Here is a 19,499-nt window from a genome sequence, read left to right as displayed (position 1 = left end):
AGGTTCTCTAGGACCCACTTTCCCTACCAAATCTTCCCTTCCCACTGATGTTATACTACTGTGTTTAAAAAAATAAACAAACAAAAAACCTTTTTTGGTCTAGAATATACAAAAACTCTGCTTAGCACCTCAGTTTCCTCAGTTATAAGGTAGGCTTGATATAAAAGTGTTTATCAATTAGTTTGGATAGAAGATGCTAAATAATTATGATTTTTGCAAGTATCTAATATCTATTAAAATATATTAATTTCTTATTTAAACAAATAAACTTGGTTAAGTGATATGGTCCATTTTACTAGAAAGTATAAACTTAAACTTTATTTTCAATTATGACCTTAACATCATTTTTAGGACAAAGTACAGAAAAAATCAAGGACATATGCTCACTTATATCAATAAAAGGCCCTAAGTGTACAAGCTTAAAATAATTATAAACTCTATCTCTCTACCTTGGGTTTTAGAAACCATCAATTTGATTTTCAAATTGTGCTCTGCTTGCCAACCTTATCTGTATACATCAACTGGTGATATCCCTCTGGGTATGGAAAGAAATGGAACTAAGTTTTACTTGTCTAAAATAGAGACTAAGAATGCTAAAGACTAAAGAGAAGATGTTTGTTTAAATCTCTAAGTACAAACACTGGGAGAGATTACTTCCTTTACATGTAAAACAATGCCACTGTGAAATAAACATTCTGACTAAATATAACTAAAGGAACTATCCTTTCCTGGGTTTTGATGAACTGCAAGCAGTACTGTTTGGGATTTTTGCTCGTCCTCTGTCAGTCTTTACCCCTAAAGCCATACTTATTGTAATTGCTTTTTAAGTCTGGGTAGCCACACAGACATCCAGGTTGTTTAACACAGCTATCATTTATTTAGTGCTTTCAAAGTGGACAGGTCCTACTTACTGACTGATGGATTTCTAAAAATTCTTGTAACAATTCTAGATAGTTATAACCTTATTTCATAGATAAGGAAACCAAACCTTACAAAAACATGAATTTAAATGAGGAAATACAGCTAAGTAATAAAAGCAAGATTCAAATCCATGTCATAAAGTTTTTGATCATTAATTTATCATTAAAGAATGGCAATGCTGTATAATCTTTTTATTATATTTTCCACTTGACAGAAATGTCAGAATATTTTAAAAGCAGTAGTATATTGAGCAAGGAAGTATGTGAAATGGTTCTTCACATCTGTGTGAACTAGGAACTTAAAGATAAAATTTTATTCTCTGGAAAAGGGCAGAACTTATAATGAGATATGATAGCCATATCTGCAGAAGCAGTTTTTGAAAAGTATGGAACATAATGTGCCTTAAAAGATTTATTTTATCTACTAAAAAATAAGATGTATCCGTATGATCACACAAAATAAAATATGAAAGAAGTATACGTGAGCAATTCTTTATCGTAGTTATATTTGTTACTTGGTGTAATTTTTCATTTTCTAAACTAAGTTATTTAGTAGAAAACACAGAAAAACATAAGGTTCTCAAAAAGAGAACTATCACACTACCTTAAGCCAGGGTCAATAAAAAGCAGAAAAACTATTAAACAAAACAGAACTGATAAAGGCCAGGCTGTCTACAGGGACCTGACAGCTAAATATAACCCTGACTTCATACACAACCTGTTGGTTATTCTCCACATTCCTTTCTCCTGATGTGTAAATTGAGGAGCAAGTCTCAGTGCTAGAGATACAAAGCAGTAAGACTTTTTATTCCCTTCTTAACACACAGTTTGCTCAAAGAATGTAATACATAAAATCATTTACAGTTTAAAAAATTCTGTGAGTTTATACAACTGAGATACCCTTAGAGAAAGCAACTGTAAAAAATGGAGAGATTCCTTTATGTGACATCAAAGTCCTGTGAATTGTATATTTTATAATTCATTTTAATTAAAAATTTACCAACCTATCACCAGGTCCGGCTCGATACCTTGCACCTGGGATCAGGACTGGGTCATCATCACTGTCATCTGTATCCTGGAGAGCAGAGTCCCTGGCTAATGTTTCCTCATTAGCCAAAGGCCCAATGGCTTCTGTTTGTGACTGAGGCTCAGGATTCGTGGTATTTTGACTGGTAGCACCTTCAGTGCTGGGTTGATCTGAAGTTCCTGGTTCCTTGCCTTGTTCAGACGAAGTGGATTCTTCTGGAACCTCACAAGAGCTATCAAGATTGAAGTCATTTCTTTCTCCTGAGCTGGAATCCAATGGCTCAGATGTGAATTTATCTGATTGTGCTATCAGGAAAAAAAGTAGAAACAGTTGGTCATGTCTGCAACACTGTTTAATGTAACTTGAAGCTAACACATCTACTTGAAAATGGCCTCCAACTCAGAAGAGAGTAATGTAAATTACAGCTTATTTTCCCACATGAAGCAACTGTCTAAAGAGAACAAGACAACTCACCTGTATCTATACGGTTCTCAATTGTGTTTTCTGCAGATGTACCTTCCTGATATGTTGTCACATCCTCTGATGATTCTTCAAGAGCTGCTGGGAAATAAACCAAATTATCATTAAATCCAATTTTTTTTAAATAAAAATAAACACTAATAGAATACTGTAGCTTTCCTCTGTAATAAACAGTTCCTAATCCTTTTTGGATCACAGAATCTTCTGATACTCAGATCTAACCTCCCCTCAGTTTAATGCAAATATATATGTACATACCAAATTGTACAAACACTGTCAAGGATGGATGAGCAATTCTGCCCACTGCCTCCTCCCAAAGTCCATGCATAGACCTTCATGAACTCTTCGTGAAGAATTTCTGCTTTAGCTTATCCCTCACAACTGACATTACTCAGTCTTGCCTTTTTTCTAAACTTCACAAAATCTAAAAACTGAGTATTTTTTCTATACCTTTATCGTGTATTTGGTATAATTTCAACTACCATGAACAAATAATAGTTAATCCTACTATAAATTTTGTTTTGGCCACTGAAAATACTTATTTCTGGGATTTAACCCCAAGACCCATTAGGGACCAGTCTTTTTTGCTCCTAACTGCACATCTGCTTACCAGATACATATTTAATTCTTGTAAACTATGTTATATTAAAATATCTATTCATTTAATCAAAAGCAGAATTCATTTATTCCTTCATTTACCAAGTATCTATTGAAAATCTATTGTGTTCCAGGCTCTGGACTAGACACTAAATTTCACATAATGGTCATGGAAAATATTCTAGGAAAGGGTTCTGAAAAAGTCCCTAAATGGCATCTCCTATATGAAATAAGATTCACTGAGAACCCATTCAAATTTTATTCCTTTTTTCCCCCCTTTACAAGCTACCTACCAATGCAGATACTTTGGATTTCACTGCTAGGTATAAAAACAGTAAGGTCTTTCAAACTAACATTTACATCTCACATATTTTCAGTACAATGACCACTGTCCTGGCTACTGTGTCCAGACAGGGACACTGTGCTTCACTCTGACTTCCCATCTGAAATGCGCAAGGCTCCTGCCATTTGCATTTGCTATCTGTTCATCAATAGTAATGTATGCACTATTAAGGCAGAGATAATTTACTACAAACAAGAAACAGAACTACTACACCGAAGGAACAGAAAGTAGGTAGACATCCAACACTGGGGTTTTGTAATGACAAAAGCAAAACAATGCCATACTGGTGTCACTGTCTCCCGGTGGTTGCACAGAGCTCTGTGGGGCCAAGGGTCCCTCCTGACCCTCAGATTTGCAGTGGCTCCCATTTCCTCTAGAACTTGAGGCAGTACTGCTCCTATCATCAAAACAAAATAAGTGGTTCCACCAAGAAGTTAATAAATATGAACTTTTAGGATAATTTTTATATTTTACAACTAGAGATACAGAATAAAAAATTCATAACACAAAAAATGTAGGATTATTTTAATAGTACTTATAAAACACTACTTTCAAAATCAAAGTGATTATTCTATCCTCTTTAACCTTAAAAAAGAGGTTTAAAAATATAAAAGGACCACTTGTGTTCACGGTGTTGATGCTTCTATAATCAAGTATATATTTCTATATATTTCTATTAAAATTTAATATAATTATATAGACAGATGCTTCACCACATCCAAATTCTTCCTGGTTTCACAGACTTTGATCATATATCCTTTCAGATTTTATTGTTCTAGGCTACTTTTAAATTAATACTTGAAAAGAAATCTGGATAGTTCTTTGGTCTTGGAACTGTCCCTGTGTGGATCATTTCCACTTCTGGGTGGTTATTCAAATACGGCAAGTAATTGAATACCATGGTTTTGTAGAAGGCTAGGGTAATGCTTCTTGTTTAGTTTTAATACTTACCTGATAATGACTATAATTCTGTCAGCATTTTTGGCTAGAGCAGAATACTAGATGGATTTAAATAAGTAATTTTCAATGAATATTCTGTGATAAATCATGGCCTATGTGTAGGGTAGGGACTGAATGGGAAAGACAATAAGAGGAAAATGTACAATGATCTAAGGTTAAAATTAAGTTCATAGAAATGCAATAAATTCTTAGATTTAAAATAAAAGTGAACAAGAAAAAACAGCTTAGGAGTTATAGTTATATATAGTTATAGTAACTTAAAACTTAAAAACTGTAAATTACAGTGACTCGACAAACAATGCAAATTATCATGGACTTTTCGCCAAGATTTTATAAAAACCCTTTTAGGCTAACTGCAGAAATCAATTTGATCTTTATTAAAGGGCACCCATGTATAATATGATATATTTTGTAAAAGAATACATTATCTACATGGGTATGTATGCAGAGAAAAATGTCAGAAAGGATATGCACCAATGTTAAGTGTCATCTCAGTAGGACTATTGCAAGTGAGTTTTTCCATACTTTTCTCTAGATTCTGATTTTTTTGCAACAAACATGTTATTTCTTTTTAATCAGAAAGAAATATATAGCAATTTTGGTAAAGAGAAGCTGATATGATATATAAATCTTTTCTTCCATTTAGAAAGCTATGATACACGAATAAATAAAATGCTTAGTGTTTAATAGTTATGATAATTGAAACATTATGGTACTGATGTAGGAAAACAGAGCCATTAGTGGAAAAGACAATGTAACCAAGTAAATATAAGTAGCATGTTAATACAGTATTTTAAGTCACAGAAAAAAGAATAAATTATTAAGTAAATGGTACCGGAACAAAGGAACAGTCATGTGGAAAAATTAAGCTACAGCTCTACATCATTCTTTATGGCAGAATTGTAGAAGGATTAAACATGTATTTTTTATTTTAAAAATCACAGAAACATAAGAGGAAAATAAGAAGAAACTTTCCCCCTAATCCTGGGAAGGACAGGCTTTTCTAAGCATGAGCTTACAAGCTGAAACCATAAAGCAAAACTACCATAAGTAAACTGAAAGACAAACAACAAACTGGGAAAAATATTTGCAACAAATGAAAGACAAATGATATCATCATCACTTAATCCTATAATAAATAAATAGTTCTTATAAATCAATAATAAAAAGATAAACATTACAGTAGAAAAATGGGCAAAGGATATGAAAGGCAATTTACAAACGAAGATAACTATAAGGGTGGCACCTGCGCCTATCATGTGCCCATCAGTGTGCTAAGTGCTAAGTACCTTTACTGGGTGATCTCATTAAACCTTCCTAACAAACCTCTGAAACAGGTTCTCTTAAATATGCCCATTTTCAGATGAAAACACTGAGATTCAGAGAAGTTCAACAGCTTGTCAAGTTTAACACCTACGTTCTTAATGTGCTCTATTGCCTGATCTGTCAGCAAAGAAACTAAAATAAAAGCGAGATACCATACTGGCAGAGATGAAAAGATTGCTACCTTTTTGAATTGTCCTTTTACCATTGTTTTCTTTTTTTCTTTCATAATCAGAAAAAAAAGCTAAGTACTTTTTGATAAAGAAAAAAGAAACTAATGACAGAATAATTCACGGTCAGTTTTTAGAGAAGGAAAAGAAATATTCAAAAGAAGAGTGGGATCTTTGCTAAAAAATGTTCTGATGAGATTCTTTAAAAAAAAAAAGCAGCCTTTTCTGTACAGAAACATGAGAGCAGAATAGGAGAGATATAAAAAGTGAAATCTTCTATGATCTTAAATTACGTATTAAGAAAAAGAGCCACAGAGATCACGAATGATTATAAGAAGTTCAAACACTAAGGCTCATTAAGAGAAATTCTACTGACTGTTCAGCCTTCTAATATATCAAGAATCCAATTTCTTTTTACTATTTCCACTTTTCTCACCACCCCTCACCTCTCTCTTTACTGTCATAGTCTTTCAACTGGTTGCCTGGCTTCTACCTATGGCCTATTCTCTACACAGCAATCAGAGACATCCTATGTTCTTTTAAATATGCTCCTCACTTACTGGCTGACCTTTGCCATTACTTTCTCCTTTGGTCACTCCACTCTAGCTACAGTGGTTTTCTTAAAGTTCCTTGAACATACTTGGTTTGTTCCTGCATCAAAGCCTTTGAACTGGCTTTTTCTCTGCCTACAATGCTCTTCCTCCAAATTTATGCATGGCTCCCTCCTTCTTACCCTTCAAGTTTTTGTCCAAATGCCATCTTCTCAATGATGCCTACCCTTGCCCTAGGTCTCCTAATAACCCCTTACTTGCTTTATTTTCTTCCATAGCACTTAGTACCTCCTACTGTACTATATAATTCACTTATTTACCATTTATTGTCTATCTTCCTTCCCCTAGAACATAAGTTCCAATAGAACAGGGGTTTTTTTGACATTTTTTTTTTTCACTGATGTATTCCCAGTGTCTAGAATAATATCTGAAACATAGAAGGATTTCAATAATATTTGAAAATACTACTTAACCAAAGATTTTAATGTAAAATACAGACACATATAAACATAAATGGAAACCAGTGAACTGGAATAAATAATATCACGTATCAACACATAATTATATATTAACAAATAATATATAACTACATATTATTCATATATTATACTAGCATATAATATATAATAATATACAATTGAATATGTTAATATATTAATTATACTAGATAATTAATATATTGGTTATAAGATGATTAATATAATTATATGTTAGAAACTGATACTTTCATTTAATGGAATGCTCATTATTTTATTCTTTAGTTGCTAGAGCATCAAGAATAACTAACATTGGCTCCTTCAGAAACACTGAGAAGGAAGATGCTGGGGATGTGAAATTATATTAATATAAGTATATTAATCATATTTTTTTTAAATAGACCACTGCTTTATTTCAATTTCCAACACCAAGAACAAAACTAGTTAGTTCAAAATAAACAAACAGCATCAATATTTTACCACCCCTGGCCAATACTTAGTATGTTGTTGTCCCAAACCAGTGGTTTATTTTTGCTATCTCCAGGTAAGGGACCAGGCTCACAATGAAGTATTCTTCTGTCTCTTTGATCCACACCAGCTCCACATACACTTTGCCTTCCGAGTCCACATATTAATCATATACTTATATCAATATATAATCAATTATTTATGTATTAAGAAAGATTATATTATCTGTGTATTAAATCATATTAATATAGTAATAAATTTAAATCCAAAATTTTGGATGCTGTCTCAAGCAAAAAGCCATGAGACAATGTGAAAGAATATAAGAAGCTCACATAACTTGTTTTTTTTTTAACATAAGATTTAGCTAGATTAATGAGCCATAAGTATAATAAAAAATGTCATTAAAGACAATCTAGACAAAATATAAAGTACGATCTTACTAGTAATCAATTAAATAAAAATGACAATTATTTTAAGATCAAATATACCAAATACACAAATTAAAAATAAATGAATATATTGATATTGAGCACAGGCCTGGGGACAGCAACATGTGTGTACTTTCCTATGCTGCTGGGAGAAATGTGGTGACAGAAAAGCCCTCTGAAAATAATTTGGCAATATCTTTTGACCTACATAGAATTTACTTCTAAAAATACATCTCAAATCGATAATCTTAAAGGTAGGAAAAAGTTTGTAAACAAAGATTTTCATTATTTTAAAAAGAGGTAAAGAAATTTACTGTCCAGTGAAAGGGAAATGGTTAAGTAAGCTATGGTAAATCTAACTGATGGTATATTACACAGCTAGTAAATTCATATTTATGAACATTAAGTAGAAATGTGGGAATATTTATTATGGAGTTAGGCCAAATAAATGCAAGAAAGAACAGAATATGTTCAGTATAATTAAAATTACATTTTAAAACCCAAAATCATATATACATGTATATGTGTGTGTGTATATATACACACACACATATATACCCACACACCTAGTCATAGGACCATGACTGCAAAAAGCTTCAAAATGTTAGGTTTATTTTTTGGCACTAATGGTCTAGTGGTGATTAATTTTTTTTTTTTTTTTTTTTTTTTTTTTTTTTGTCTTTTGCATTTTCTATCAGAAGAAATACTCCAGGACCAACAACCTCAGAGTCTCCTGGGAAGTCTTTGGAAATACAAATTCTCTGATCCCACCTCAAATTTAACAAAGAGTGGGGCCCAGTATAATCTGTTTTAACAACTTTTTCAAGCCATTCTGAAGCACACTCAATTTGAGAACCAATGCATTACAGCAACAAAACATAAAGATGAAGTGTTAAAAATAATATCTAATACAATCCTACAAAATGGCTAAGAACAGCTTTACAAAAATATTATGAACTTACCATTCATCTGTAAAGTTCAGTTTTATTGTGCTTGTAGTTGTTCCTTCTGTGCTGTAGTGCAAACTTAAAACTGGTTCACCTGTCCCTGGTTTGGGGCTCAGCTTTTCATTATTGTTATCTGAAAATTGTGTTTAAAACATTTGAAAAAGTCTCTGAAACCAATAAAAAGATGACATTTCCTAAAATTTATAAAACTTAAATTAGGTTGTCCTTGTCATAATTCTTTCTCACAGCTGTTATGGTTCTCACTTAAAGTTCAAAAGCCAAGTGTTACAGAAACACTCTATTCCAAAGTGGCATTACATCAAATTCTAGCTTTGTGTACATGACTCCCTTTGATTCAGATGGAAATTACACACATTTGAGAACCATACTAAGTCATTAGGAAATCAAAGAATATTAACAAGCAATGAGATATGTTGGAAACTGATACTTTCATTTAATGGAATGCTCATTATTTTATTCTTTAGTTGCTACAGCATCAAGAATAACTAACATTGGCTCCTTCAGAAACACTGAGAAGATGCTGGGGCTCCAAAAGAAGTTGTTCAGTAAAAATTTTGCAGCAACTGAAGTCTATGAAATTCTTTCTGTTCTTTCAAATTCATAGATCTATAATCTAGGAAGGGAGTATAGCCTGCACTCTATTGGGAGGGGAGGAAAAGAAAACAATGCGCTTTTGATACTTTTAAAACTCTCTTTGCTACAAGACCATATATTTTGGTATGTTTCCTCTTCCTCTTTTGCAAGGAATTTTGCAAGGAATTCGTTTTCTCAATTATGGAAATGGTAATTTCACCATAAGACTCGACATGGAATGTCCATGATATATATCTGTCTCGACATATTAAATCTTTGTAAAATGGCAAATAATATCAAGAACTTCTACAGAAATTAATAAAGACCAGTACAAAGCCATCCTTCCCCATGTCCCTCCCTTCCTCCGGAAAGAGTGGATATTCAAAGACAAAATAAAATAGAGCTTAAAATTTTTTTCTTTTTATGATGATTAATAGCTTGGAGAAACATTAACATATATAAAAAATACAAACTGCTATATAATCAAACATGTAACATTTCTGCCAGTTGCTTGCAGAAAGAATACTCTTCTGTGATACAGCCGTTTTCTTGATACCAGTTCAAAAACTGATATAACAGTACTAAGAATAAGCCTTCTGCCTTGGAAAATAACAACAAAGGCAATAACAACTTCATAAAACCAAAGTCACTCAGGCTTTTCAGTTATTAAGTTCACTTTATATTGCAATGGAGGCCTTGTGTCTTTTTGCATTCCTCTTGAAGATGCTGGTGGATTTATTAAGAGAGAATCTGATAGGAACCTCTGCTCTAACTTTTATCCTGTGAGAGGACAATTAACAAGACTTCAAATACAGAACTACAGTGGAAAGGGGAAAGGATTCTGTCCAAGAGATGAGAAATCAAGCTGGTAACAAAACTCAGGACTATCAGTTCTTAGGTCTTCAATTAGAATTTAGGAGAAATTCTCTCCGATATTAATATTTGAAAATAAAAATGTCAGTGAATTATAAAGCTGGCCTCCCAAATGGTAAAAACAGTTTCTGTACTACTTTTGCTAGGACTATGTCGTTGATATAAACAGCTGCTGGAAATAAATTAACAATCCATTACACAACTTTCAAAGATTCAGGTTTACATTCAGTGTTTTATAGGAGGAATTTTATCAAATGGCATTCTGATAAAACTGAATTAACAGACATTTAGCTTACATAAAATTATCAATGGGACTTTTAAAACATTTGTCCTACCCTTGACCTTCCTTAAAAAATTTGCTGTTAGTCACACGTCCGCACCTAGTTTCCCCTTATTCTTAATTACGTTGCTGAAATCTTCGTCCTACTGCTGCCCAAGTTACGGTCATCTTTAGGCACCCAGAACTGACGAGGACAGACAGTGGAAACTGAGAATGAAGCAGGAAACCAAGAGGCAGAGCTGGGCTCATTCTTTAATTATCTCTCACAACACTTTATAAGTGCTTTGCTATTTATTTTTCTTCTATGGTAAAGAAGGAATAGAAAACAAAAGCAGTTGTGAGAGAATTACAGGACTGAATCTCTTACATCCACCTCAGTTACAGATGCTTGTTTTAAGAAGCCATTTAAATGCTGTATCAAAATTTTCTCTATTGAGTAAAATTAAAGAGACAGAGATCTGAATGCTATTACTATGGGAATATAGTAAACAAAGAGCTGTTTGAAGGTCAAAATGGTGTAAAAATATCTTATTTAAATGTATATAACACCCCCCTCATGGAAAGCATGAAGCTTCCTGAGATGATTGATGCTAATGAAAACCTTCTTTCTTATGGTATCTACTACAAAGTTATTCTTTAACCTCTCAGGAATATAATCTACGTACTGTGAATCACGCAAAACATAGTGATATTCATTTAATTTATGAAATGACTATAGTTGACAAAATTTGTACATTTAGGTTATTAATAAACTCACCAGCCATGGGTGAAATTGGCCCATCACTGTATAAACAGAATGCACTCTTCTGTTAGCTACACAAACTTCAGACTCCCGAGTCTAGTTCATTCCTTGAAGACTGTGCATAAATAATGAGTGCCTCTGGCAGAAACACCACACAATGCAGAACTGAGGCATTAATTAGAGTATCTATCTAAGGTTTAGGATTTATCTCTTGGTTTGTTCCAGTCTACCTTTCCTAACTTCACACTCTTCCTCTTGATCATATATACCCTGTCATGTTGAGTTTTCTCAGAATTTAAGATTCCTGGCTTACTAATGAATTAATTCATTTTTTTCCTGATAAAATACATATTTTAAGGTAGAAATACCTAAGAAAAATCTACTTTAAAAAAACTAAAAAATTAAATGCTTCATTTTTACTGTACTTGAAAAAATATTTATAACCATTTAAATTTTCCTTAACTTGCTCTATTTGTTAGCAGCTGGACACAATCTAAATACTGTGTTATTCAAAGCCTTATTTACACAATGCACAGAAATATATAACGAAAATATTTCTTGCTCAACAGAAGTTTTAATTTAACAGCCTATGGGGTTAGAACTAAACAAATGATTTTATATAAAAAAGCACCATCATAATAATAACTAAAATTTATTAGGCATTGGGATGCCTGGGTGGCTCAGCAGTTAAGTGTCTGCCTTAGGCTCAGGGCGTGATCCTGGATTCCAGAGACTGAGTCTCACATCAGGCTCCCTGCATGAAGCCTGCTTCTCCCTCTGCCAATGTCTCTGCCTCTCTCTGTGTGTGTCTCTCATGAATACATTTAAAAAATCTTTAAAAATAAATCATTATGCATTACTATGTCCTAGGAAATCCAAGTACTCTTGTTTAAACCTTTGCAGCATGTATCCCCATGTGCACTTTACAGATGATGAAAGTGATGATTCTGAGCTAGATTTTTTATTCTAGTCATCTAGGCTTCCTTCTATGTGAAGTTCCTACTTGCTATGCTGTCTTGGAAATGAATAAAAAGTAGAAAATAAGATTGCTTAAATAAATATTTCAGTTAAGAAATATCAATTGTTGGTAGTGCTATTTGTCTAATTCATAGCAGCAATATTACTATAACTGATAAATGTTTTGATAGCCCAAATTGTCACTTTGGCTCCAGACTACTGGAAAACTACACTGTATCTTCTTGCAGGGTACTTAGAGAGTGAACTATTTCTCCTTCCTCTAAAAACATTATAGGAGAATAAAATTAATTAAATTATGGTGCTCTTAGCACAAAGGCAGGGTTGTGGGGAATATCCCTTTAAGTTGTTGAACACCGCTGAAGTGTAATGATGGCCATTTTATATTGCTTAGTAAGAATAATTATTAAAACAACTGATGATAGTAGCTGGTAACAAGGCAAACTACCACCTATTTAAAGACACATGTTTTCGAAGCACAATAATAATCACATAAAAATCAAGACGACATCCTGTAAAAGGCCTCATTTTCGAGGTTACAAGTGAATAGTCAATTACATGAGACTCTGGAAACCAAATTTTAAAAACCCTGTCCAGATATGGTATAAGAGCCTTTCAGGTTAGTGTACTGACTCAGGAAAAAACTTCAGAATGGTCTGGAATATAATTAGATACCTTTTGAGCCTTTAACACATGAACCACAAATATACTTTTTGGTAATGTACATATACTTAAGCCATTTAATCTGTGCACTGACATTATGAAATTATAATCCTTTATAAAAAAACATGCTCAAAGACATACAAAAAATTAAGCATGCTAACAATAGGACAAAATACACTATCCTGGTAACTAAGTTTGCATATCATCTAAATATTGCTATGGATGTTTCTTGGATTTTTAGCTAGGGTATCCCTGGTGACCTATCCTATATGTAATTTTAAAGAATAATCAAAAGGAAGATAATTAATGAGGATATAGCCACAATAATTTGTTTAGAATCGCTCTGCCCAACATTTTTCTGTCGCTGGGACACTATCATAACTATACAATCATACATTAATCATTCATAGTAGCTTAGGTAACCTGTGGATAACACAGAAACTATTTCTTTACTGAAAGTATTTTCTATTATGCAAGGAATTTGACACTTCTCATTCCATTATGTCAAATGTTAAAAAAAATCTAAAAGGAAACTTTGTTTTTCTGAATTCTGAATTCTCTAAATTCTCTGAAAAAATGTAGATACATCAAAGATAAGGTTCAACTATCTCCCCAAATTTTGTTCCCCAACTTACTTGGCTTACATAGAAGGAAAGGCAAATTTCTCAAATATAGTTTTTAGAACAATGAAATAACTTTCACTTTTATAGGTCAGGAATCTGTACCGTTTCTGCAGACCTCAGACCACTGGACACCCAGTTCTTCCAAACAGTTGTATAAGGAGGCTATTCTGATTCAAAGTGGAGAAACTATTTTTAGGAGTAGATTCTTCACAGAAATCATCTACCATACAGATACCGGGTTTAATTCTAAAAATTAGTGTTCTCACTAGTGCAATCTGACTTTATAAATTATGTTTATGAAAGCCAAAACCAAACAAAGTACAACTTCACTTTAATACTGATATTTCTTAGGAAATTCCTCCTATAAAATCTTTTGGAAAGAATATTCTAGTCAAATTTTCTCCCTGAAAATCAAAACTCAACCTTTGTGTCAATTATACTAACTTTAATCCAAGTTTCATCTCATAACACAGACATGTAAATTGAACTTACGCACAGGTTTGGGATACATATAGATTCAGACTGTGCCTGGTATCATATTTCCAGTGATGTTTAGAATTTACGGGTTGAAACGTAGCTATCACCTCACTTAACACAACCTACGCTCTCTTTAGCTTGCTGGAGACCTGTGAGTCTTATAGCTCTCTGTGTATAAAAGTCCCTATTCTTATTTCCCATTTAGTCTTTAGGGAGAACAGACAGGAAGAAAACAGGTAAAGATGCCCACCCCACATGGGACATAAGCCCTATCAAAATCCTCATCCAGTATTTCTTTTCATAACTGTTTCCCCAGGCATAATCTTTTTTTTTTAAATTAAATCTGGGGGGCGCCTGGGTGGCTCATTAGGTTACACATCTGCCTCCCGCTCATATCATGGTCCCAGAGTCCTGGGATCAAGCCCAACATGGGATTCCCGGCTCTGTAGGGAGTCTGCTTCTCCCTCTGACCCTCACCCTGCTAGTGCTCTCCCTATCTCACCCGTTCTCTCTCTAAAATAAATAAATAAAATATTTATAAAAAATTAAATCTGTAATACACTAAACAAATTAGTATGTTAAAAAATGTGTTTCCAGATGAAAATGAACAAGGTAGACAGCTTCAGAGAACACACTCTTTAACCACTTTCACTCCAGCGATTGTCCTCCTTGCTTATTGTTTGAAATGCTTTTATTTCTCATCTCCCATTTCTTCACCTGCTGCTCTACTGTGGCCTCTGTCTCTATCAGCCTGTGAAACCGCTCTCGCTAATTTAATATCAATCTCCTCCACATTAATTTAGCGGAGAATTTTGCAAACTACTTGCCCTATCAGCAGCACTCACATACACAGCTCTCCTGTATTTAAGAATTTCTCTTCTCTTAATCTCATGACACTGTGCTGGTCTACTCTACCCCTGACCTCTGTGGTTGCTCCTTTATCTCCTTTACCAGCTCTCCTCTAGCAAAATCTTTAATTTGGGGACTTTTCTGATTTTTGAGATATTTTAAACATTATACTTCCTCCCCTCACTTTTTTATATTTATCCTGTCAATTTCACCTACTTTTATGGCTTCAAATACCATCTATATACAGACAATTTCCAATTTATTTCTCTAGCTCTGACATCTTTTTTTTTTTTTTTTTAAAAAGGGGGGGATTTCTTTTTCCTTTCCTTTTCTCTCTTTTCTTTCTCTCTTCACACAAATTATATATATATATATATATATATATATATATATATAATTTAAAGATTTCATCCATTTATTCATGACAGAGAGAGGCAGAGACCCAGGCAAAGGGAGAAGCAGTCTCCAATGCAGGGAGCCTGATGTGGGACTCGATCCTGGACTCCAGGATCACACCCAGGGTGAGGGTAGACGCAGAACTGCTGAGCCACCCAGGCATCCGTTTTTGTTGTTGTTTTTTAAAGTAGGCTCCAGGCCCAGCATGGGGCTTGAACTCCTGACCCTGAAATCAAGTATAGCAACTCTACTCACTGAGCCAGTCAGGAACCCTGACATCTTTTCTAAGCTTCATATCCATCCAATCAACTCCTAACAGACTTTTCTCACATCAGTGTCTCACACAGATAACTTAAAATCAACATATTCAAAACCAAGCCAGTAATGCCCATGTCCTTGTATGCATCTCCTCTCATGCTTTACTCCTTTTTCAGGATATATATTTAATAAAGTATCCACCCACTTAACTGTGCTCAATAAAACTTGAGAGTCGCCCCTGCAGCAGGTAGAAATGGCATCTGTTCATCTCCATCAGTAACACCCCCAACAGCCACAAACATGTGAAGACACATTGTCTGACCCTGCACTCTCCAACCAGCTTGCCATTGTTAAACCACTCCCATATAGAAATTCTGGAATTGTTACCGCAGTTTATACTCTGGACTCCTCCTCAATCCCTTGCCTCATTCGACTATTATCAAATACTGTTTATTCTATATCTTTGATATTTCTTGAATCTTTGCATTCTCTTGCCATACTTCTATCATCAGGTCAAAATCTTTATTACCAAGAGAACTTCCTAAGTGATTTGGTCTCAATTCACCATTATCTATTCAGAACAAAGCAGATCAGGCCATACTCTACTTTAAATACTTCCTTGGCTTCCTACTTTTCTTAAACTAAAATCTATAACCTTAAACTCTCCCAAAGGTCCTTCTCAATCTGGGCTCCACCCATCTCTTGAACCTACACACACACTCCAGCCACACTGAGATTCTTGCGACCACGCTAATGTGATTATCTCAGAGCCTTTCCACATGCTATTCATGCTTCCCTGTACTCGCTCCTTCATCTAATTTACTCATACTCATCTTTCGGACCTCAGCTTAAATGCCTCATCCTCATGAATTCCTCACTTGGCCCTCAACCAGAAGAGATGAAGACTTACTTACATGTTTCCCCAATGAACCTTGTTACTTCCTCTTTTATAACACTCATCACACTTTTACATTTTTTCGCCACCTATCTTTACTGTTAGATAAGGCAAAACATAGCAGTTATGATCACAGATGGCAGACCCGGTTTGGGTTTGAACCACATGTATAATGCTTAACACACTTACAGTATGTGACCTCAGGAAAGTTTCTTAACCTCTCTTTGCCTTGGTTTCCTCATCTGGAAAAGGAGAATAGCAGTACCTCCTGTATAAGGTTGTGGCATGGATTAAGTAAATGAACATATAAAAATATTTCAAAGTAATGATGGGCACAAAGACTGCAAGATAAGGGTCTCTGCATAATATTATTATGGTTAATCAAGTCTGTTACTATTAACACTGCTGATATTAATAAACACTATGTTCCAAGCACAGGGAGCATTAGCTTTATTCATTTATGCGTCCTAAAACTGAGCCCAGTACTTTGCCACAGGTAAAAACAGATAATTAAATAAAAATTGAACTAATGACAACTAATGACAGAGCTAATGACAGAACTTATTTGCCTTGTCCTTATTATTTCTTAGAGTCTTGTTTTCTTCATCAGTAAAATAAGGCTATTACTACTCATTATATTAGAACAAATGAGATAATGCATGTCAAATTCTTAATACAATGCCAGCCACACACTAAAAACTCAATAAATTTTTGTTATTTTTTTACCATACACAATTCTGAGTTAGAAAACAATTTAACTGGATATTTATACAGATACCGATTTGGTTATTAGCATGAAAGTAGGACAAGTGAGCATATGCAATAAAAATGAAATAGGATTTAACTTCCAAATGATCAAATATATCACTAATGAGAAGAATCTAGACTTGGTAGTTGGGGAAAGGAGTCTAGTTGCTCCATCTTAAGCAACAAAGTAATATAAAAAAATCAACTTTCCCATTTTCCATCTACCCTAGTGCAGTTAGTCGAAGAGCTGTAACCCACAAGTCTCACTCTCTAACATTTTATCGACATCAAAAGAAGCCTGCTTTTGTACAATACTCACAATGGAGAGTTAACATTTATATTTCTAAAGCCACAAATTAAGAGTGTCTAATATATAAACAATTAATTGCCTAAGTTTCAAATGTAAAAACATTATTAGCTTCCACTTAATGATTATCACTGTAATGAATATAGAGCAACTCACTTTAGTTATGGCCAAAATTTAAATAAAATTCAGGTAAAATTATTTTCTTATACCCTGTCAAAAATTAAAAGCTAAGATTACAGGTCTCTTTTGTTGTTTTAACAGGGGAATATCGCTGACCCAAGTATTTTTAACAGGAAAAAAAAAAAAGTGCTTGTTTTCATAATATAAATAGGCACAATAAATAAATAAAATAATAAATAGGCATAAAATAAATCAGCACGAGGCCAGATTATTTCCCTTATAATACAGTAAGTGTAACATAATTATAGATCTAAATAAAAAGAAACACCAGAACTACTCATTAAAACACTGCTTAGATTAAACAAAATGCATGACAGATACCATTGTGCTTACTCAATTAGCACAAAAAGGCTGTCAATGTGCGCAAAGTCCATATTTGCATAATATAAGAAAGTATTTTACAACAGGATAAAAACAATGTGCATGTTGTACACTTATTTCCTTGACATTCTGTTTCTTTAAAAAGTACTTTGATAAAAAGAAATTACCTACTGAGGCAAGTAGGCAATTTGCATTTATGAGTCTGAGGCTTAGACTAAATATATTTTTATTTATCAAATGTGCTTTTGTCAAAAATGCAAGATAAACAAAACACTATTTTCCCACTTTTATCCACTCCCCTGGTTTCAACTACTATCTATAAACTGATGATTCCTAATTTTTATCTCCACCTCAGGCCTCTCCAGTGACCCCCAGAAACATATACCCATCCAACTGTCTATAACATTTTTCCATTTGAATATCTCAAGGTACTTCAACATATTAAAAAAATCTGATGGATCCCTTCTCCCCTATAACCAGCTTGTTTCTCCTGAAATCCCAATCTTGGCTGATGGCATTACTATTACCATCAAGATACCTGCATATGGTTCCCTCATTCATTTTTAACTACTCAGTTCCAATGTGCCATCAATTCTGTCTCTTAAATATTTAAACAAAATCTGTCCACTCTTCTCATTTCCCACCACTAACTACCTTAGGTTGGACCCCTAGCATCTCTCACCTGGACTACTGCAGAGCCCCTCACATGGTCTCACAGTTTTCAATTTTACCCCCTTCCAATCAACCATCTATAATCCTGCCAAAAAATCTTTCCAATACATAAATATGGTTCTGCTTCTCCCACACTGAAATAATGCCTATGGCATCCCACTGCTTAAATTCATTTACTCTACTTTAACATTTAACAGATACTTATTAATGCATAACAGATACGGTATTAGGTACTAAGTGTAATAGTGAATGAAAGCAATATTTAGAGAATATAGGAATCAAACAAACCCCTAAATCTATGATCACAAATTCTGACAAATGCAATAAAGGAAAATACTAGGTCACAAAGAGAAAAAGAGGGCAGAATTACTTCAAATTAAAATGTCATATTATTTTTGAGAAAGAAATTTCTAACAGATTTGATGAATAAAAGCTGCAGCCGGCAAAAGGACTTTGGTAGAGGGAACAGCATTAATAAGGGTTTTGAGAGGCAAAGAAGAATGGAGTCTCAGAAGGACAAGAGCAGGTTGTTTGTTAAGAGCTGAGTGAGGGAGGGGTAGCCTGAGATAAGGCTGGAGAGACAGAGGTCCAGGCTATATAGAGCTCTGTAAACCAAGGCATGGATTTAGGTTGTTTTGAAGGGCAAAGGGACACAATTTAAAAAGTTTTAGGTAGATGAAGGACATGATTAGATTTATGTTTTTTAAAAGTTCACTCTGGTTATTGCTGGAGGCGGGGGAACAACACCTATTGCCTGAGTGGGTACAAGGATTACAGGTAAGAGGGGATTCCATTAGTCCAGGTGAGAAAGACAGTGGTGGGCAGTTTCTCTTAATTTTTATAGAAGTTATTTTTAGGTAATACAAGCCCAGGATGCAGAAGTCCCTAGTACTTCATAAGATGTAATCCTGTTGAACAAAAAGGCATGTAAAAAAAAAAAAAAAAAACTAACAACCT

The 19,499-nt window shown here is 33.9% G+C and overlaps 1 protein-coding gene across 8 annotated transcripts in view; it reads right to left on the bottom strand.

Annotated features, from left to right (window-relative positions):
- DCAF6 (DDB1 and CUL4 associated factor 6) overlaps positions 1 to 19,499 on the bottom strand; it is a 139,447-nt gene that overhangs the window by 31,495 nt on the left and 88,453 nt on the right. For 7 of the 8 annotated variants that reach the window (XM_041752171.1, XM_041752201.1, XM_041752207.1 and 4 more), the window contains 4 exons: positions 8,706 to 8,823; positions 3,652 to 3,764; positions 2,422 to 2,508; positions 1,925 to 2,252 (listed from right to left, as the gene is read on the bottom strand). In XM_041752171.1, coding sequence (XP_041608105.1) covers positions 1,925 to 2,252; positions 2,422 to 2,508; positions 3,652 to 3,764; positions 8,706 to 8,823 — 646 coding nt within the window. The remainder of the gene's footprint in view (positions 1 to 1,924; positions 2,253 to 2,421; positions 2,509 to 3,651; positions 3,765 to 8,705; positions 8,824 to 19,499) is intronic. The other variant, XM_041752182.1, reaches the window with a different exon arrangement.

Source organism: Vulpes lagopus, chromosome 1 (genome assembly GCF_018345385.1).
Source record: "Vulpes lagopus strain Blue_001 chromosome 1, ASM1834538v1, whole genome shotgun sequence".
Taxonomy (NCBI): Eukaryota; Metazoa; Chordata; class Mammalia; order Carnivora; family Canidae; genus Vulpes; species Vulpes lagopus.
The sequence above is the reverse complement of the archived record's forward strand: the minus strand, read 5'-3'. Positions and strand labels throughout refer to the sequence as shown.